Genomic DNA, 23,208 nt, shown 5'->3' with positions numbered 1-23,208 from the left:
TGAAAACTAATAGAACAATATGAAACTAAAACACACAAGCTTAAATTTAGAATGTGCTTGGGGAGATCGGCTAGGACAGAGGTGGGTAACGCACTTTGCGGTGGGTAAAGCCATTTTCCGAAATTGTGAGGGTGCATAACGGCGGTTTACGTTGGGTTTAGCCTCCACTACATCACTGATTGTAAGTGATTAAAAGGTCACCCTGGATTGGCCTTAAATGTGTGTTATGTGTCTATTCCATCATGAAATAACTTTACAATTCGCATTGTGGTTTGTACGTCAGTAGCCAAGTTAACCTCCGCCTGCTGCGCAAGGGTCCTGTAGTCTTTGGGTGGGAAGTACGTCAAATAGGGCTTGTGTGAAAAAGACAGACAATTGCGTAGAAAACTGCTGCCGGGGCTTCAACTCCTAAACATTTGGACTGTAAAGGTATCATTACATTGGTTAGACTTTCAAAAATCAAGCACAGACTATTTGGAAGATGCAAGGGAAAAGCCTTTAGGTCCAGAAGGGTTTGGCTCTCAGTGCAAAAGATTGCCGGCCTGGACAATGGCCTGTGACGGGGATGATTTGATCCTCAATACAGCCCCTTTCGGCTTTGATAGCGCTGAGACAGCCTTGATGCAATGATTGTTCAGTAGTTAGACTGCCTTTCCAAATCTCTGCCTCCTGTGTGTCCTCTGCACAGCCAGGTCATTGACAATCTTGAAGGGGAGTTTATAACCCTGAAGAATCTATCCCTTGTCATTTTGGGTACTTACTGGCATTTTGTTTTGTCTAAAACTTTAATTCTGGTATTTTCCAGGACGAAGCAAGACGAAAGCCCCAAATATTTTATTGCTTGTGGATAGGTTCAAAACACCCGCGCTGGATTGGTGGATGCTGCCAATAGTCAAAGACCTTGTTGTCAATATACTGAAAAAAGTATTCACTTGGACTCCAGTATGACGTGTTGTAGGGTCTAATATTTACCAATTTGAAATCCAGCTGACAAAGGTGCAAAATCTGATATGCAGGAAAAATTAAAAACACATGATAGGTAGTGACAGTTTAAATACTCAATGCAGCTGAATTTTATATTGTGGAATTGCACCTCAATATACTGTTAATAGTCACACAGATGGCGATACCTGTCGGTTCTGTGTCGCATTATGTCCTGTAAACTAAGTCGTCTCCATAGTCCTCTCTTATTATCACCGTCTTCTATCAATGGGTGAAATAATCACCGATTAATCATATGAAAACTCCAAAATCTGCTCTCCCTCAACCATTTGGTAAAGAATTTTTCTGGTGAAGTTCTGGTTCCTAGACAATGTCCTTATTTACATGACGATTAGGCTGATGTCCACTAAATTAAACACCATATAATGCAGTTTTCAAAAGACATCATTTAGTTGATATCGAACAAAACCCATTAAATATAGAGGTATAACCATAGACAACCATAATGAATCATAAAAGTGGTTGTCCTCTGCGTTAATTTGTAGTGAAGGGAAAAAGAGGCGGTTTCTGGCATACCACGGTTCCGGCCTACCCCCCCCCATCAAAGGACATTCACTGAAAAGACTCGATGGCCTCGGTACAGTTACAGCAGGAATAAGAGGACTTGCACATAAAGAAGGACAGTAGGGATGAAAATCACCCAGGTACATTACTAAGTAAAGGTGGTTGGTTTCAGGGGGATACTGATAGCAACAAATTAGTGTCTTATTCAAAAATTCGGTTATCATGAGGGGCAAGTTTGGGGAGGGGGGAGGGGGGTGTGAGGGTAACAACAACCCTTCAATAGTAGTCCGGGAATTCGTGTTGGGAAACGACATTATGAAACCCACCCACCATCTTTTCCTAAACCTAACTGTCCTGTTATTGTGCCGCTGTCAGTTTAAAAGGAGGTCTCGCCACATCAGAGCGTCAAGAAGGTGATAGCAACCAGTTTGACCAAGTACTGCGTATGCCCTAAAGGAGAGTTTTTGTCAGTACAAATGCCAAAGGCACCTGACCCAGCAGCCTTTCTACGTTTCAGGAGTGAGAATGTGTTGGTGACCCAATGACTTTTATAACTTTACGAACGTCACATGGTAGCAGAAGTGAAGTGAGGTCTATTTTCAACACAACCACCATTTTCTCATGGAACCGCTAGTTTCTGTGTCTAAACCTAAACCACAAGCTACTGTTATGTTCTCCGGTTTAGACTGATTCGAAAACTCTCCTGTGGTCGTGTCAGAAATTAGGATAAGCAACTTAAGTCACATGTTTTGGAGGACTTGTCATGTGAAATAAATCAGAAACGAGATCACTAAAGTGGTAAAATATACTTTTTCAGTAGTTGCAGGACCGAACCAGAGTTGAAACCCCAGTAAATATGCCGGTCGCAAGAACCGTCAGGAGCCTGTGAGAAAAACAAAATCACAAAAAAGACAATTATCACACAGGATTTCAGAAAATTACATCAAAACCCATATTTTATTTTATGTATAGCAATACCCTTTACATATAAATAACACTGTAATAGAATGCTTTGATATAGCTTTCAACAAAAACAAAAAAAAGAAATCCCTCTTTTTGTATTTCATGTTACAAAAGAAGAAGGAACAGACACCTTTTCCAAAAAACAAAAAACAAAATACGGGTCAATGGTAAGGAAATTATCTAGTGAGAGACCTCATCTGTGTTGGCAACACAAACGAAGCCTCCAGTGGATGGAAGCAAAATTCCGAGAAGAGGGATGACGTAATATCACAATCATGCCTGAACATTAATGGAGGGGTTAGCTGGAACACTGGAAGCTGGACGCCCTACACCTGGACGCACCCAACACCGGACGCACCCACACGGCTTCCACACATTCCACCACTACAGCGGCGCCATGGGGGACCTCCAATGGAAGGACAGATAACAGACATGATTATGTCAGATTGGAAATTATAGAGCTTTGTGGTACATGTTACATCAGAACAAAGTCAATAATTCATGTTTAGGTAAACAATCATGGCTAAGAGAAACATGGGAAATGCCAATGGAATTTTAAATCGTGACGAAATACCTCCTCTGATACAGTCGATAAGTAGACAGGGTTGGGTTACAGAAGCAAACAAAAATATTATGTACTATCTCATTGTAGTAGAGCTGCATGTGCACTGTGGCACACCAAAAAACAAAATGATATGCGTCCGATCTAAATCTACAAGGGCCAATTCAGCCCACGGCTTGAGTTTGACACATTGGTCAAGCACTAGCACGTCATTTCAACAGTGCTAGCATGTTCGTTAGCTCAGCAGCAACAGTTGCTCCCCAATTAGCCACGTGCCACTTTCTGGTGTAACGGGCCCTTAGGCAAAGTGTATATTCATCAAAACACTTAAAATAAATAATAATAAGCCAGAAACAGAAATGTGTACATGTCATCCTAAAAGTGGACATTTCAGCTCAATGGCCCTTAATTCAACAGAGATAAACACTGTGGTGGTTGCAGAACAAATACAGCATGTAAGGCTGTTAATGCATAAGTTAAGCAAACAGATACTCCAATGAGATGAAGCTAATAACTGTAAGACATATACACATAAACGCTATGGTGGGAGGGGGGAAAGGGGGGTAGGGCATCCAGTCAGGGAGAGGAAATCGGCAAAAGAGAGAGAAAAGCTTGACTAAGATGTTTTGACACGGGATTCAAGTTTGGTAAAAGTAAAAAAAAAAAAAAATCTAAATACTTCCCCCCTCGCCATGCACATTATCTGTTTTGCTGTGTGAAAAAAAACACTTCCACATTTTTCATTAAAATGAAACCCACAAGTGTCATTTCACGCCTGGTACGGTACAGAAGATCATCAAAATACGCGTAAATTAGAACATCCGCATGTCAAAGAGTGGAATAGTTTGTGTGTGTGTGTGTGGTGTGTGTGTGGGTGTGTGTGTGTGTTGTGTGGTGGTTGTGTGTGTGAGGGGTTACAGCAGCTGAAGCAGGAAACATTCAGAATCGGCTCTTGCTCGTAGGCCAGCAAAATCAAAAATATACACTCTCTGGAGAAATACTGGGAGTGTGGAATGAAAGTATGTACAAGGCCTTGGGCGGTTGGAGCGGGTGGTCACACCTCTGTCAGCGAGCACGGATCTGGACATCTGGACCTCCACCTGTTTTGTTTTTCTTCCAAAAGCAGTTTTTGCTAGTCAATCACTTTCATAACCACAGTGGACGCAGAATGTGTAAAAAAGAGCGCTTGTTTTCTTGTGACATGAAATAAATGGCGTCTCAGGGTTGTGGCAGATAAATCAGATTGGTCCAAGCCCTGGTTTAATGTCATTGGACGCCTTTGCCTAGATCTGGTGTGAAAATACCAGGTGAGGTGAGACGGCGTATGTTCTGCGTGGTTATGGCTGGTTTTAGGAGAAGAGCACCAGTTTTGTAGGCCACATGGTCAATGAGTATTGTCTACCTTTAGAAAGCACTAAGACAGCACTAGAATTTGATGGAACTAACAATAAAGCCAGTTCAGACTAAAGATTGTGACGAGACAAAACACGGAACAGGTCTCAGCGTTCTGAACCGCCCCAGTTCAGCTCAACTCCAGCCAGCTGTTGGTTTCACTGTGATTCAACTGTTCTAGTTGCAGAGCTGGTTTAGAATGTAGATACGTCACCTGTTTCAACAGCCATAGAGAAGTCACCTGTAAGACAGAAATAAAATGATCCATTCTCCATTTTATTTTTATGCAGCTGGTTGTAATGGCTTTGACTTGCAGATGGAGCCTCAACGGCCGCAGCGAGGTACCATATATAAACAATTTTGGAGTGGACGTCGCAGTTATGTCTCTGCAATTGGGCATGCATTGTTGTGGCAGAAAAACACCCAAAACAATAGGGATGTATGCTTTATCGCAATACACCTGTTTTTTTCATGGACAACTTTCTATAATACATCATGGGGATAGATAGCTAGTTTCTTGGCTAGATTGATTTTTCCACCATGTTATGTAACGTTGGTTACAGAAATTGAGCCAAACAGCCGTTTGGTAACAGAGACTGATAAGCTATAGCTACTACTACCAGCCTAACGTTAGCTTCCGTCTGGAGTAGCTACTCCCACTCTCTACCAGTGAAGTAGGAGGACACTGCAGGTAGCTAGGTAGGGACCAGGATGGGCGATAGTTTTTAATGTTTTTCAACCAATCACCATAAGCCCACAGCGGCCAGCGAGATAGAGAGTGACTGAAGAGAGGAGCACCAAGCGGCGTTGGAACAAAGCCTGAGTCGAAGAAACAAAACATGTTTTCGCCAATACATCCCTATTATTGACATCTGTAGCAAGCATCGCACTAGACTATACACGTTCATTTAGACGTAACAATGTATACTCCAGCTCACAAAAAGCCTAAAAGTCGGATTAGAGGAAGGTGCAAAGAGTGGGGCTATGGAGACATACACACCGTCTTGTCTTGTCCATTGGTGTGAACTGACAGGTTTTTGAACGCTGCAGACCGGTTTCATTGCCTACTTTGTCTGAAATGGGCTATACGCCACTAAATTGTCTTTACTGTGACATGTAAAATACCGTGTTATTACTTTACAAGTTCAATACATCACATAGTTGTAGGGACAATATTCTGCAGAAATTATATTAGTTATTATATATTATATATTATAATATATATATAATATAGATATATATATATATATATATTACTCTATTCATTACCCTGTTTTATCTGCTGTTTTTAAAAGGAGCCAGGCCCGTATTTTGTTGGAGAATATATTTAACACAACGGATGTTTTGGCAGCGCCCTCACTGCGAAGGACGCTCTATATCCATGACGCTCACCTTCCGGATTGTTCAGACGCGCCCGGACAATTCCGTCGGATGTGTTTTATTTTGGCCGGTGGTTCCGTTACCTTCCTCTGTCTTGTGTTGGCGTTCTAACCTGTGGTGGATTTCTGAGGACTATGGTTACCGGTCTCCGATCTCTGCGGGTAAATCAGACAGCTAGCTAGACTATCTGTCCAATCGAGTGGTTACTGTAGTACGACTAAACTACTTTTAACGTACACAGTTCCACCAAAACAAGTTACCTTCTTGAGATAATTGTTGCAGAGGTACCGTGGCTCCCGCCCAGCGTTTAGCATTGCCAGACGATGTGATTGGTTTAAAGAAATGCCAATTAACCAGAGAACAATTTAGCTGTGTGGATACTGAGACTAGCTGTCCTAGCAGCGGTAATTATGACTATTACTTTTAGGATACCACACCCACCTTCCCAAGTTTCAAAATTATTTTATTGTCTAACTTGGTGTTGCTGCCAGTTAGCATAAATTAAAGGATAGGCTGTCAATATTCTATATTTGTTTTATTGCAACAAAATTAAAGATGAGGCATATGTGTTTTAATCTGCAGCTAAAGTAGTCCTCAGCAAGCTTACTGTTTTCCTCGTGCTGGAGTAACGGTTGCTAAAAATGACAGTGCCTAGCTGTTTTAGGAAATTACTGGGTTTCCTTTAAATCCACACACTTTCTTAAAGGGTAATGTCTGGAGTGGAAATAAATCGCCACATGCAGGTAGGAAGATATGCTAGTATTGAGAGACAACTCAACTATCTTTCTAGTTTGGGCTTTCAAGAAAATCCCTCCATCATCAAATCACTATGACATTGTTGTCATATATCGAAGTGGGAAAGAGAAGCAAAATATGCTAAAATAAAAACCCACCTTCATTTTAACAGTTTTAGTTCAATTTAAAGGTCCCATGGCATGCCAATTTCACGTTATGAGGTATTTTACATTAATATGAGTTACCCATGGCTGCCTATGAAATGGGATAGGTATAAACCGAGCCCTGGGTATCCTGCTCTGGCCTTTGAGAAAATGAAAGCTCAGATGGGCCGATCTGGAATCTTGCTCCTTATGAGGTCAAAGGGGCAAGGTTACTTCCCTTTGTGCTTTGTTCCGCCCAGAGAATTTGGCCCACCCATGAGAGAGACATTATGGCTTTCAAACAAGCAAGTGGCAGTTGGTTAGCCCCCCCTTCCTACAAAGCTACAGACTCAGAAATGGCAATACTAAGGAAAGCTCATTGTGGGACTGGCTCTAGTGGCTGGATTCTGCACCAAGGCTGATTTTGGGAAAAAGACTTCAGATACGTATTAGGGAACTTTAAGGTCTATAAAAGAGACTTCATACAGTATTAGGGGACCACTAAGTCTATATAAAAGAGAACTTCAGATACAGTATAGGGGACCCACTAAGTCTAAGTAAAAGAGACTTCAGATACAGTTTAGGGGAACACTAAGTCTATATAAAGAGGACTTCAGATACAGTATTAGGGACCATAAGGTCTAATAAAAGAGACTTCAGATACAGATTAGTGGGACCACTAGGTCTATATAAAAGAGACTTCGATACAGTATTAGGGGACCAAGGTCTAGATAAAAGCATCCAAAGAGATCATGTCATGGGACCTTTAACATACTGTAACATACATGATGAGGCAGCTTGAGGTTCCTTTTCACTAAAATAAGAAAACCATTAATTTTAGACAAATGAATGGTATGACTGTTTGTTGTGAAATTTGTGAAAACATACGGTAGTGCAAATAAAATGATAGATTTTAACATTGAAAAATCCAAACCCCACTGCAGTGAGACCAGTCAAATCTGGATGCCTGACTAACACTAAGAACCCAAAGAAGGTTTTAAACCGCATTTCGATTTCTAAAAACTGTTGCCAGAGATTGTTGTTTTGAGTCTGCTGTCCCAATGCAGATCATAACAGATTAACAGTAATCACACAACACACGCACACAAGCACGCCAAAACACAAACACACACACACGCAGGTACAGGCCTCTGGTTCTCTATCCGTGCTTGTCTGTCAGAATTAATTTTATGATTAAAAATCCACTTTAAAAAAACGATTTTCAAAAGAACGGCAATGTCATATTGTTGCATCACCTGTTTGTAGTTTGTCAAGTTTGAAATGTAAAATCACTACCGATGGTGTGTTGGATGTGTGTTTTGTGTGTGAGCTTCAGGTGACGTAGCAGCATAAAGAAAGCAGAGGGCGGGGGGTCCAGCCAGATAGAGGCTGTGAGTCAGCTGCGAGTACCGGAGCACTATCGGCGCGCTGGAAATCAACCGCCACAAAGGACATGTACAAAAATCACAAAGTTATGATGATAAGGATATATTATATATAGTATACATACAGTATTTCCATATATAAAAAGCATAATATGAATAGTACAAGAATATAATAAAACTTCACAGTAGCAGTATACACACACTTAGGTATTCTAACATGGCGTGACTCGCTAATAAAGAGGGAGTGTGACAAGGAAACAAGAAAAAAACAAAACAGAAACTGAATGGTAGGATGGCATCGAGAACCGGTTCCAGCTTGGAATAGCTTCTTAAAAAAAAGAAAAATCACGATTCCAATGGAATTGCTTTTTATTGGTGTTTGGAAGTTTGGCAAATTTTCTGAATCTTGATCCGATCGTCGCTTCCAATTTAAACCCGCAAGTTTTGGTTTCCGTAGCGACCGTCCGTACCTAGGCGTCGTTGTGTTGCAGCCATGGAGCACAGTAAGCGGCGCTCCAGTGTGGCTCTCCGGTGGTGAAACTGTACTTCACCATAGAATCAAAATCAAATGTTCCTCTTATCTGGGCATATTGCTGCGTATAGAATTTATCTGGTCGGAGTTCCAACTAGAAAGTCAGACGTTGCCTAGCACACACACCAACATGCCCCCGCTTTCCTCGGATTCAGAGCTCGGAAACTCGGACAAGCCTTGTAGACACAGACAGAATTCCGATATCCTGGGCCGAGTTGGATCGCTGAGGAGAATAGAGCGCAGCATGAGCAGTGACCCCCCACCCACCGCTTCAACTCACTCAAAGATCGAAAATGATAAGAGCCGGAATCGGAAGGAAGAATGCAATTGGAATCAGAATGGTTCCACATCAACGATGCCGACCTACTGAACGATGAAAGAGGAAACTAATCACTAAAAACAAGCGCTACTTGTTGTGGCAATAGGTTCCAAGATCTCGTTTTGTGATCATGAGTGGTAATATCAGTGGGTATGTGAGCAGGGCGGAGGAGTCACGTCGAGCTGTAGTTCAAACAGCATTTGTTACTGAGGCGGAGAGTCGGTGCCTTCCTCGCCCACTGTCTTTAAATCAACTGGTAGCTCTGCAGGCAGAACAGTCCTTCACAGAAGCAGTTGATTCAATAAGGGCCAAAGCAGGATGTCGAAAAAAAAAAAAATAATCAGAGCTTGAGTGGAGAAAAGAAGTGAGTCAGCTTTAGTATAGGCAGTACACTGACATTGTATAGTGCAACAACAAGAAAAGACAGAAGAGTGGTCTCGTTGCCTACCGACCGAAGCGTCGGTCAACTTAAAAAGCAGGTGCAATCCCTCAGTAGGAGAACATTAAGACATAAAATGGCGAAAAAATAAATATCAAAAACTTTTTATCAGTGTAAAAAGTAATCAGGTATTCGTTTAACCAAGAGTCTGGCAAAAAGGCCTCAAAAAGTCTTGTTCACAAGATCCTTGACGTTTACAAAGGTAAGTGGCTCCTTCTGGAGCTCCGAGAGCCCCCGAGCTCTGCTCGCGCTAAGCTCCAAGCCCCCTGAAGGGCCCCTCTCACACCAGGGACTCCATGCTCTCTGCCTGGGAGGGTCGGACATGGACGCATGGTCCCATTACTGTCTCCGGCCAGGGTGCACGAGCTGTAGTCTTGGAGCTGACGAGTGCTGAGCAGAGAGTGTATAGGTATGGTACTGGTCCTGGGAGGCCATCAGTGACAGACAGAGGGAAGAGAGAGAGAGAGGGGGGGGGGGGTCAGAACTATATAATATGAAGGAGATAGACTATTATTGGTCTGTTTTGTTGTAGATTTCTGTATCTGTGTTTTATTGCCTGATAACTGATAAAGGTAATAATTAGAAGTGTTCTACTTTGACTCGACTACAGCACTGTGTCTGTCCCTCTGCTTCGGTTTCACCCACCACTGAGTCCGACTTAATGTCCCCCCACAAAACATCGATGATAATTTTTGTTTTCAAGTAAATGCATATTTGTGCAAATATCGGTTATCGATTTTCTTAAGTACTATGAATGGTAACGGTATCAGCCTCGAAAAAAACGGTGTCGCGATCCCTACTGTATGACAACCGAGCATATCTTGTGGTTTCAGCGGTGTTAAACGATTTCCCTACAGGCCACACTGGAAATGGAATATACATAAGGCCAGACATGTTTAGTTATTGGCATGCTTTATGTAAGGTCACAGCCAAAGATCTTTGACTGTATTACTGCATGTCTCATGTAGCTTTCTCATATACAGTTTTGGTCGACAAACACCCTAAAAAGGTCAGGACAAAAGTTCCTTATCCATCATAGAATACAGCAAATCGGGAAAACTTGCTTCTGGGGAATTTCTAAGTCCAAAGTTGGCAAATCTGCCAAATTCTGACTTGATTCACTTAAAATTACAGTGTGAAAAACCGTTTCCGTCTTTTTGGTTTGAGCGTAACTAGTAGGGGTGGAAACCACCAGCGCCCCCGATACGATATCATCACGCTACTTATTCTACGATTTATAAGACATGCTGCTTAAACATATGGATACTTTGAGTCTAAGGAACTCCTTTCAGGAAGTCTTTTGTTGAGTCATATTGCTGTCCGCTATCTTTTAGCTGATGTGCATCTTCTCAGCCAACGCCTAAGGCTTGGCCTGGTGCCAGTCTCTGAATCCGCACTTGCAACAACATATGCAGTGATGTGACTATGGGGGGGGGGGCGGGGAGCTGGGATCTCTGGCGACACATGAGTCTGTTATAACAAAGGCACACATTCTATTATAAGCCTTTAATCCAACATTTATCACATTTTGCACAAGCAACCTCTGAATGGTAACATTTAGAAATGTTTACCGCATCGCAAACCCGCAGACAACTAGCGAGCCGCTACCATTTAAAGTCTGTGATGTTATGTACAAAGTCTGTACATTGCCTTTTTTGCCGTTTTCAACAAGTCATTTTGCGCCGCATCAAATGTGTTATGGTCACGGTCTCTCTCAGCTGGTTGGCTGGTTTCCCAGCGCTTAAAACTCTTTAAAAACATTTTTATGAAAAGTCAATGGAGATATTGAACAGGAGAAAACTCTTCCATAACCACAGCCGTTAGAAAAGGGCCAGTCACTGCTGAACTCTAGTTACCATACCTAATACCAAATTAGATTTATTGAGATGATGCTGTTTTTTTCCACTCATGTGCATCTCATGTGGTCCTGGAAAAATCACCATCAACCCTTTGGTGTCAGCCTGTATACTGTAGCATATTGGCTCTCAGTTGGATGTGCCGTGGTGTTTTAAGCCCTAGCATGACTTCCAGGCAGCGCTGCGACCGTTGACTTCAAGGCCCCTAACCCTAACCATTTTTATTGTTGTTTGATGCTTACAACTTTTACTTTAATTAATTGAGAGTAGCCATGTAAGATCCAGTCTGACGTGGGAGGTTATGAAAAGACACAAGTCTTTTCACCATGCAGAGTTTTGTTTACTGCAAACTTGACACGTATATTTTCCCACAAAAGCTTAGTGCTTGAACGAGGTTGGCAAACCCTGAACCTCCCCGCAGTTGATGATACGTGCATGATAAGAATCATAATTCTAAAACTAGAAGGGATAAATTGGATATTCTGAAGCGTGGCTGTAAGAGCTACGTCTCCATAGTCGGCGTGTTGGCTACAGTAGGATGGCGGTCGGCACGCCTCCAGTTTGGGAGAAAGAGAGGCACGAAGCCAAGAAACGTCCTGCTGTGGACGGGGGCAGCAGCTACATTTATTTTAACAACCTAAAAAATCATTAGCGTTTAAGTGCACTCTATAGTTATAGTTAGTTCACCGTCTACCTTGCTACCAGACAGCCCTTCCTTTGGCACTACATTTTTCAACCGTAGAACATCCGATTCCTACACCTCGCAAAAGTCTTCTTATGTATTCTCTGGCTCATAAAGGTATGCTCTGGTCTCCACTTTGTGGAACTGCCAAGTCAGAGCCAAACAGCTGATCTGCAGCGTATACAAACGCGCCGCACAGTTTGGCTTCTGCGTAACAAACAGAAGTTCTACGGTTGAAAAATGTAGTGTGAATGAGAAATATGTCTGAGCTTACTCCTTTGAACAGAATAAAGTGAAGTGACTTTGTTCAACTTTGTCAGGGCTGAAACCCTAAGCAAGCAGCTTTTTGGGATATTGGGATCATGGATCATTACAAATACCTTCTTTTGACTTGGAATTTAGCTTGCGTTTATATTTGTGTTGTATGTTGAGTGTTGGACTCACAATGTCTGTGAAACTCGGTCTCATAGGTTGATCATCTTGGCCACTTGGTAAATCAGCGGCCCTCGCTCCCAGTTGTCAGACAGGTGGTGAGGTGGTCGGTGTTTGTGAAGGTCCCGGTGCACATAGTCGCCGGACGTTCCACCTGCACCACACACACACACCACACCCACACACACACACACACACCACACACACAACAACACACAAACACACACACAAAGCCAGGGTCTGGGGTAGCATGCACATGAACCACATAAAAGTCATTATAGTTATGTTTTCTTCAACTATTGTGATTTTGCTGGTTTGACAGCTGAAGCGGTAATCACAGTGAATATCTCTTTTGAAAGCTGACAAATTACAAAAAACAAAAAAGTACTGTTTGGCCTATTGGGAGTCAACATCAATGAGCTACATTTGTGAAGCAACAACTATTTTTTTTACTAATCACAGCAGCATTGGGGCCTTATACGGAAGAGGATTAGGGCCACATGTATTGAGCGAGTTATAAAGCCAGTATTCTGAGAAAAAGAGTCAGTGTTGTGATTAAAGTCAGAATTCGGACTTAAGTAAAAAGTGAGAAACCAATTTTTTTGTGACTTTTGACTTTAATTCAGAATATTACTGTCGTATTACGATATCTAAATTCAAGACGTATTCTAGTCTCAGATACATATCAATTTTTAAGCCAAGGACCCCTTAACTGAAGAGGAGCACTTATATTGTATGAATGAACTGGACTACATAAAGCTGCTGGATGGCAACCTACAGACTTTTTTTTGCATGGATACTAAGCCTTGAAAACAGCCTAATCATTTGTTGGCATGATTTATGATGTGTTTTAATGTTACACATACAGTAGCACAGTGAATGCTTAAGATGAACTGTGTGGTGGATGGCTACCTAGTGACTACCTTACCTACAGGCCAGTAAGCCGGTCACACTGGGGGTTTATTATGTTGGATTCATGTTCAAGACTTTTTTTTGTGATTTTTTGATTTTGATTTTTTTTTAGCAAAATACAAGCATACAACAACCCCACCACCACCCTCCTCCATCCTCCATCACACCCACCCAGACCAAAAACGAGAAATAATGCACAGAAACTCTAAAATTCAGGACCATTCAACAAAATAATAACAACATAGACAATAACCCAATAAAATCAAGTGATTGACAACACTAAAGCCCATCATACACCTCTCTTCCCAGCACAAACCTTCTAAGGAACCTTCCACAAAGTTCAGGTACTTTTTCTAAGACTTTATATAAAAAAAAAAAAACAATTTCAAAAATGCCAATATTTAGTGCCCCCCCTGCCTTGACTGTGAGGACCCCCCCCTGATTATAGCACATGAATCCACTGAGGATGACAGCGCGGCGCGGCGTCGGGTCCCTGGGGAACGCCCCAATGGAACGGCTCTCCTCTCCATTAGCAGCCCTGTCGGGCGCAGCACAACCGCTGCTAACAACCCGCCTGGCGGATAATGAGCGCGCACACAATTAGGACGGCCCAACTGACAGCCCGTGCGCTGGTGCTAGCCGGTTGCGCCATGGCAACCAGTGAAGTGCCAATTAGTCACTCTTCTTCTCGAGGATGCGACAAGCAGTCTCTCTATTCTAATGAAAATAACATGGACGAAGCGGCTGGATCAGTGTGTTCAGGAACATAACGGTGTCGATACTAAAGCCACTTTCATTACGTTTATTGGCAGTTTTCCTGGGACCTGTTGGGGGAGTGGGGGGGGGGGGGGGGGGGGGGGAGGAGGTGCTGTGACTGTTGTATAAAAAGTTAACAAAATATGGTCTTTCCACACTGGTCTAACTGGCAGGATAGTCAGGCTGCCAGTGGCTCCATGTGCCTGTTTGGGCCATTACGCTTTTTGTTCACATCCTTCTATGTTCACCAATAACAATTGAGATTTTTGATTTCGTGTATATGTAAGTAATATTTTAAAATATTACAGCCATGCTAGAAGATCTGACATAACATCTGCACTAAGTGCAATTGCACAAGGTTATCTACAAGTTATCATTAATAGTTAAGCAGGTCATTTTTTTTTGATTCCGAACTGTATTATTATTATTAAAATATTGTTGTTGTATTTTATCCTATTATATTATGTAAATTGTATGTATAGTATATTGTATCCAAGTATTTCATCTCTATTTTATTCTGTGCTGTGTGAATGATTTTGCTGTTGTGACATTTCCCATGTTTGGATCAAATTCTCATCTATCTCTCTATCGATCTATCTATCATCTATCATCTATCTATCTATCGATCTATCTATATATATATTATATATATATATATATATATATACATATATATATACATATATTAGATAGATTTGCTGATGAGACTCTGAGACACCACCATATTACAATAAGGGCAACGGCCACGATTGGGTCATTTACATTTTAGCATAACTCATACTTAAACAGTTGCACTTTTTTTCATTTCATGTATATTGTATGTATGTATATTTGGTGTGCTGCTGTTACACTGTAATTTCCTATTGTGGGATCAATAAATATCTATCTATCATATCTATAATATATATTATAAGCAAGCTGACGAGAAACGGCTTTTTTCAATTAAGGAAAATCTCAAACTTACAGAATATATTTCAAGAATGATTTGGAGGCTATCATTCATGCCTTTGTGTCTTCGCGGTAGACTATTGTAATAGTTTATTTTATACTACAACCAAAAGGGAGGCTCTCAACGCAATTAGGACAAAACTCTGCAGCCAGAATTTTATTGGCACGTAAAAATCATTTCTTGAAACTATATTTCTAAGTTTTGAGATTTTCCTTAATTGAAAAAAGCCGTTTCTCGTCAGCTGCTTGCATTATATATATATATATAGATAGATAGATAGATATTTATTGATCCCAAAAATATGGGAAATTACAGTGTAACAGCAGCACACCAAATATACATACATACAATATACATGAAATGAAAAAAAGTGCAACTGTTTAAGTATGAGTATGCTAAAATGTAAATGACCCAATCGTGCCGTTGCCCTATGGTATATGGTGGTGCTCAGAGTCCTCACTAGCAAATATATATATATATAGTATAATAATTATATATAGTATATTATATATTATATATATATATAATATATAGATAGATAGATGATAGATAGATAGTAGATAAGATAGATAGATAGATAGATAGATATTGATCCAAACAAAATGGGAAATTTAGTGTCCACACAGCAAAATATCATCACACAGCACAGAATATAAATATGAATGAAATACTTGGATACAATATCACATACAAATTACATGAAAAAATAGGATAAAATACAACAACAAATATTTTAATAATAATAATACAAGTTCGGAAACAAAAATATGCACCTGCTTAACTATTATGAAAACTTGTAGATAAACCTATTGTGCAAGTTGCACTTAGTGCAGATGTTATGTCTCAGAGTCTTACTAGCATGTCGTAAGGATTTCTTAAATATATATACTGTATATATACATATCAAAAAATCAAGAAATCATCATGTTTTTGTGAACATAGAAGGATGTGAACAAACGTAATGGCCCAAACAGGCACATGGAGCCACTGGCAGCCTGACTATCTGCCAGTTCCGAACAGTGTGGAAAGACACATATTGTTTAACTTTTCAACAGTCACAGCACCTCCATTCCCCGCCCCCCCCCCCCCCCCACTCCCCCAACAGGTACCCAAGGAAAACTGCCAATTAAACGTAATGAAAGTGTCTTTAGTATCGACACGCGTTAGTGTTCCTGAACAACACTGATCCAGCCGCTTCGGCTCATGTTTATTCATTAGAATAATGAAGACTGCTTGTCGCATCCTCGAGAAGAAGAGTGACTAATTGAGCACTTCATCTGGTTGCCATGGCGCAGCCGGCTAGCACCAGCGCAGCGGCTGTCAGTTGGAGGCCGGTCCTAATTGTGTGCGCGCTCATTATCCAGCCAGGCGTGGTTGTTAGCAGCGGTTGGTGCTGCGCCCCTGACAGGGCTGCTAATGGAGGAGGAGAGCCGTTCCATTGGGGCGTTCCCCAGGGGAGCCCGACGCCGCGCCGCGCTGTCATCCTCAGGTGGATTCATGTGCTATAAATCAGGGGGGGGTCCTCACAGTCAAGGCAGGGGGGGGCACTAAATTATTGTTCATTTTTGAAATTGTTTTTTTTTTTTTTATATAAAAAGTCTTAGAAAAAGTACCTGAACTTTGTGGAAGGTTCCTTAGAAGGTTTGTGCTGGGAAGAGATGTGTATGATGGGCTTTAGTGTTGTCAATCATACAGCTGTTTTATTTGGGTTATTGTCTATGTTGTTATTATTTTGTTGAATGGTCCTGAATTTTAGAGTTTCTGTGTCATTATTTCTCGTTTTTTGGTCTGGGTGGGTGGTGATGACGGATGGAGGAGGGTGGTGGTGGGTTGTTGTATGCTTTGTATTTTGCTAAAAAAAAATCAAAATCAAAAAATCACAAAAAAAAGTCTTGAACATGAATCCAACATAATAAACCCCCAGTGATGACCGGCTTACTGGCCTGTAGGTAAGGTAGTCACTAAGGTAGCCATCCACACACACAGTTCATCTTAAGCATTCACTGTGCTACATGTATGTGTAACATTAAAACACGATTCATAAAATCATGCCAACAAATGATTAGGCTTTTTCAATGGCTTAGTATTCCATGCAAAAAAAAGGTATGTAGGCTTTAGGCCATCCAGCACGTTATTGTAAGTCCAGTTCATTTCATACAATATAAGTGCTCCATCTTCAGTTAAGGGGTCCTTGGCTTAAAAATTGATATGTTGATCTGAGACTAGATATCGTCTTAGAATTTAGATATCGTAATACGACAGTAATTATTTCTGAGATTAAAGTCAAAAGTCAACAAAAAAAATTGGTTTCTCACTTTTTACTTAAGTCCGAATTCTGACTTTAATCACAACACTGACTCTTTTTCTCAGAATACTGGCTTTAAACTCAGAACTCAAATAAAACATGTGGCCCTAATCCTCTTCCGTATAAAGGCACCAAATGCTGCTGCTGATGATGTAAAAAAAAATAGGTTGGCTTTCATCAAATGTAGCTACATTGAATGTTGACTCCAAATAGGCCCAAACAGTACTTTTTGTTTTTTTGTAATTTGTCAGCTTTACAAAGAAGAGATATTTCACTGTGATTACCGCTTCAGCTGTCAAACCAGCAAAATCAACAATAGGTTGAGAAACATACTATAAGAGCTTTTCTGGTATTCATGTGCATGCTAACCCCAGACCCTGGCTTTGTGTGTGTGTGTGTGTGTGTGTGTGTGTGTGTGTGTGTGTGTGTGTGTGTGTGTGTGTGTGGCAGGTTGGGAACAGTGTCCGCCGGCACGCTATGTGCCCTCACCACCCTGTCTGAGCAACTGGAGAGCGAGGGGGCCGCTGATGTCTACCAAGTGGCCAAGATGATCAACCTAATGAGACCCGGAGTCTTCACAGACATTGTGAGTCAACAACTGCAACTATACAACTACAAATATAAACCGCAAGCTAAAATTCCAAGTCAAAAGAAGGTATTTGTAATGATCCATGATCCCAATATGATCCCAAAATAAAGCTGCTTGCTTTAGGGTTTCAGCCCTGACAAAGTTGAACAAAGTCACTTCACTTTAATTCTGTTCAAAGGAGTAAGCTCAAGCACATATTTCTCATTGGCACTACATTTTTTCAACCGTAGAACTTCTGTATTGTTACGCAGAAGCCAAACTGTGCGGCGCGTTGTATTACGCTGCAGATCAGCTGTTTGGCTCTGACTTGGCACGGTTCCACAAAGTGGAGACCAGAGCATACCTTTATGAGCCAGAGAATACAGAAGAAGAACTTTTGCAGAAGGTGTAGGAATACGGATGTTCTACGGTTGAAAAAATGTAGTGCCAAAGGAAAGGGCTGTCTGGTAGCAAGGTAGAGCGGTGAATATACTATAAATATAGAGTGCACTTAAACTGCTAATGATTTTTTAGGTGTTTAAAATAAATGTAGCTGCTGCCCCCGTCCACAGCAGGACGTTGCTTGGCTTCCGTGCCTGCTTCTCCAAACTGGAGGCGTGCCGACCGCCATCTACTGTAGCCAACACGCCGACTATGGAGACGTAGCTCTTACAGCCACGCTTCAGAATATCCAATTTATCCCTTCTAGTTTTAGAATTATGATTCTTATCAGTGCAACGTATCATCAACTGCGGGGAAGGGTTCAGGGTTTTGCCAACCTCGGTCAAGCACTAAGCTTTTGTGGGAAAAATATTACGTGTCAAGTTTTGCAGTAAACAAAACATACTGCATGGTGAAAAGACTTGTGTCTTTCATAACCTCACACGTCAGACTGGATCTTACATGGCTACTCTCAATTAATTAAAGTAAAAGTTGTAAGCATCAAACAACAATAAAAATGGTTAGGGTTAGGGGCCTTGAAGTCAACGGTCGCAGCGCTGCCTGGAAGTCGATGCTAGGGGCTTAAAACACCACGAGCACATCCAACTGAGAGCCAATATGCTACAGTATGTACAGGCTGACACCAAAGGGTTGATGGTGATTTTTCTCAGGACCACATGAGATGCACATGAGTGGAAAAAAACAGCATCTCTCAATAAATCTAATTTGGTATTAGGTAATGGTAAATAGAGTTCAGCAGTGACTGGCCACTTTTCTAACGGCTGTGGTTATGGAAGAGTTTTCTCCTGTTCAATATCTCCATTGACTTTTCATAAAAATGTTTATATAAAGAGTTTTAAGCGCTGGGAAACCAGCCAACCAGCTGAAGATGAACCGTGACCATAACACATTTGATGCGGCGCAAAATGACTTGTTGAAAACGGCAGAAAAAAGGCAAATGTACATGACTGTGTACATAAACAGTCACAGACTTTAAATGGTAGCGGCTCGCTAGCTGTCTGCGGGTTTGCGATGCGGTAAACATTTCTAAATGTTACCATGCAGAGGTGTTGCTTGTGTCAAAATGTGATAAAATTAGGTTTGAAGTTAAATTAAGGGCTATTATAGAATGTGTGCCTTTGTGGTATAGACAGGTGACATCATGTGTCTGCCAAAGAGAAATCCCAGCCCCCCCCCCCCATAGTCACATCACTGCATATGTTGTTGCAAGTTGCGGATTCAGAGACTGGCACCAGGCCAAAGCCTTAGGCAGTTGGCTGAGAAGATGCAACATCAGCTAAAAGAGAGCGGAGTCAGCAATATGACGTCAACAAAAGACTTCCCTGAGAAGGAGGTCCTTAGACTCAAAAGTATCCAATTGGATGTTTAAGCAGCATGTCTTATAAATCGTAGAATAAGTAGCGTGATGATATCGTATCGGGAGGCCGCTGGTGGTTTCCACCCCTACTAGTTACGCATCAAACCAAAAAGACGGGAAACTGTTTTTCACACTGTAATTAAGTGACATTCAAGTCAGAATTTGGCAGATTTGCCAACTTTGAGACTTAGAAATTCCCCCAGAAGCAGAGTTTTTCCCGATTTGCTGTATTCTATGATGGATAAGGAACTTTTGTCCTGACCTTTTTAAGGGTGTTATGTCGACCAAACTGTATATGAGAAAGCTACATGAGACATGCAGTAATACAGTCAAAGATCTTTGTCTTGTTACCTTACATAAAAGCATGCCAATAAACTAAACATGTCTGGCCCTTATTGTTATTCTCATTTCCAGTGTGGCCTGTAGGGAAATCGAGTTTAACACCGCTGAACCACAAGATATGGCTCGGTTGTCATACAGTAGGGATCGCGACACCGGTTTTTCGAGGCTGATACCGATACCGATTCATAGTACTTAAGAAAATCGATAACCGATATTTGCAACAAATATGCATTTACATTGAAAACAAAAATTATAGTCAGATAGTTTTGTGGGGGGGACATTAAGTCGGACTCAGTGGTGGGTGAAACCGAAGCAGAGGGACAGACACAGTGCTGTAGTCGAGTCAAAGTAGAACACTTCTTAATTAATTACCTTTATCAGTTATCAGGCAAATAAAACACAGATACAGATAATCTACAACAAAACAGACCAATAATAGGTCTATCTCCTTCATATAGTATATAGTTCTGACCCCCCCCCCCCTCTCTCTCTCTCTTCCCTCTGTCTGTCACTGATGGCCTCCAGGACCAGTACCAGTACCTATACACATCTCTGCTCAGCCTCGTCAGCTCCAAGGACTACAGCTCGTGCACCCTGGCCGGAGACAGTAATGGGACCATGGCGTCCATGTCCGACCAGTCTGACCAGGCAGAGAGCATGGAGTCCCTGGTGTGAGAGGGGCCCTTCAGGGGGCTTGGAGCTTAGCGGAGCAGAGGGCGTCTGGGGGCTCTCGGAGCTCCAGAAAGGAGCCACTTACCTTTGTAAAACGTCAAGGAACTCTTGTGAACAAGACTTTTTGAGGCCTTTTTGCCAGACTCTTGGTTAAAACGAATAACCTGATTACTTTTTTACACTGATAAAAAGTTTTTGATATTTATTTTTTTCGCCATTTTATGTCTTAATGTTCTCCTACTGAAGGGATTGCACCTGCGTTTTTAAGTTTGACGACGGCGTCGGTCGGTAGGCAACGAGAAACACTCTTCTGTCTTTTCTTGTTTGCACTATACAATGTCAGTGTTACTGCCTATACTAAAGCTGACTCACTTGGCTTTTCTCCACTCAAGCTCTGAATTTTTTTTTTTTTTTTTCGACATTCCATGGCTTTGGCCCTTATTGAATCAACTGCTTCTGTGAAGGACATTGTTCTGCCTGCCAGCTACCAGTTGATTTAAAGACAGTGGGCAGAGGAAGGCACCGACTCTCCGCCTCAGTAACAAAATGCTGTTTGACTACAGCTCAGCGTGACCTCCTCCGCCCTGCTCACATATCCTACTGATATTACCACTCATGTATCACAAGAACCGAGATCTTGGAACCTATTGCCACAGACAAGTAGCGCTTGTTTTTAGTGAGTAGTTTCCTCTTTATCGTTCAGTAGGGTCGGGCATCGTTGATGTGAACAATTCTAATTCCAATTGCGATTCTTCCTTCCGATTCCGGCTCTTATCAATTTCGATTCTTTGAGGGTGGAGTTGAAGCGGGTCACATGCTCATGCTGCGCTCTATTATCCTCAGCGATCCAACTCGGACCACGGATATCGGAATTCTTGCTCGGTGTCTACAAGGCTTGTCCGAGTTCCGAGCTCTGAAATCCGAGGAAAGCGGGGGCATGTTGGTGTGTGTTGCTAGGCAACGTCTGACTTTCTAGTTGGAACTCCGACTCAGATAAATTAATAGAACGCAGCAATATTGCCCAGATAAGAGGAACATTTGATTTTGATTCTATGGTGAAGTACAGTTTCACCACCGGAGAGCCACACTGGAGCGCCGCTTACTGTGCTCCATGGCTGCAACACAACGAGCGCCTGGAGGTACGGAGGTCGCTACGGAAACCAAAACTTGCGTGTGTTAAATATGGAAGCGACGATCGGATTCAAAGATTCAGAAATTTGCCAAACAATTCCAAAACACCAATAAAAAAGCAATTCCATTGGAATCGTGATTTTCTTTTTTTAAGAAGCGATTCCAAGCTGGAACCGGTTCTCGATGCCCGATCCTACCATTCAGTTTCTGTTTTGTTTTTTTCTTGTTTTCTTGTCACACTCCCTCTTTATTAGCGAGTCACGCCCATGTTAGAATACCTAAGGTGGTGTAATGACTGCTACTGTGAAGTTTTATTATTATTTCTTTGTACTATTCATATTATGCTTTTTAATATATGGAAATACTGTATGTATACATATATAAATATATCCTTATCATAATAACTTTGTGATTTTTGTACATGTCCTTTGTGGCGGTTGATTTCCAGCGCGCCGATAGTGCTCCGGTACTCGCAGCTGACTCACAGCCATCTATCTGGAAGCGGACCCCCCCGGCCCTCTGCGTTCTTGTATGCTGCTACGTCACCTGAGCTCACACACAAATACACACATCCAACACACCATCGGTAGTGATTTTACATTTCAAACATTTGACAAACTACAAACAGGTGATGCAACAATATGACATTGCCGTTCTTTTTGAAAATCGTGTTTTTAAAGTGGATTTTTTTATCATAAAATTCATTCTGACAGACAAGCACGGATAGAGAACACAGAGGCCTGTACCTGCGTGTGTGTGTGTTTGTGTTTGTGCGTGCTTGTGTGCGTGTGTGTGTGTGATTACAGGGTTGAATCTGTATGATCTGCATTGGGACAGCAGACTCAAAAACAACAAGCTCTATGCAACAAGTTTTTAGAAATCTGAAATGCGGTTTAAAACCTTCTTTGGGTTCTTAGTGTTAGTCCAGTCCAGATTTGACTGGTCTCACTGCAGTGGGTTTGGATTTTTCAAATGTTAAAATCTATTCATTTTATTTGCACTTACAGTATGTTTTCACAAATTTCACAAAAGACAGTCATTACACATTCATTTGTCTAAAATTAATGGTTTTCTTTATTTTAATGAAAAGGAACCTCAAGCTGCCTCATCATTTATGTTACAGTATTGTTAAAGGTCCCATGACATGATGCTCTTTGGATGCTTTTATATAGACCTTAGTGGTCCCCTAATACTGTATCTGAAGTCTCTTTTATATAGACCTTAGTGGTCCCCTAATACTGTATCTGAAGTCTCTTTTATATAGACCTTAATGGTCTCCTAATACTGTATCTGAAGTCTCTTTATATAGACCTTAGTGGTCCCCTAATACTGTATCTGAAGTCTCTTTTACTTAGACCTTAGTGGTCCCCTAATACTGTATCTGAAGTCTCTTTTATATAGACCTTAGTGGTCCCCTAATACTGTATC

The 23,208-nt window shown here is 41.5% G+C and overlaps 1 protein-coding gene across 3 annotated transcripts in view; it reads left to right on the top strand.

Moving 5' to 3' along the window:
• Positions 1 to 22,189, top strand: part of LOC116687475 (receptor-type tyrosine-protein phosphatase gamma) — a 571,464-nt gene extending 549,275 nt beyond the window's left edge. For all 3 annotated transcript variants that reach the window (XM_032512919.1, XM_032512917.1, XM_032512918.1), the window contains 2 exons: positions 17,699 to 17,834; positions 20,503 to 22,189. In XM_032512919.1, the coding sequence (XP_032368810.1) occupies positions 17,699 to 17,834; positions 20,503 to 20,652 (286 nt within the window). In that variant the 3' untranslated portion in view covers positions 20,653 to 22,189. The remainder of the gene's footprint in view (positions 1 to 17,698; positions 17,835 to 20,502) is intronic.
• The last annotated feature ends 1,019 nt before the right edge of the window (positions 22,190 to 23,208 follow it).

This window comes from Etheostoma spectabile, chromosome 4 (genome assembly GCF_008692095.1).
Source record: "Etheostoma spectabile isolate EspeVRDwgs_2016 chromosome 4, UIUC_Espe_1.0, whole genome shotgun sequence".
NCBI classification, from domain to species: Eukaryota; Metazoa; Chordata; class Actinopteri; order Perciformes; family Percidae; genus Etheostoma; species Etheostoma spectabile.
Note: the sequence above shows the minus strand (reverse complement) of the source record. Positions and strands in the feature narration are given on the sequence as shown.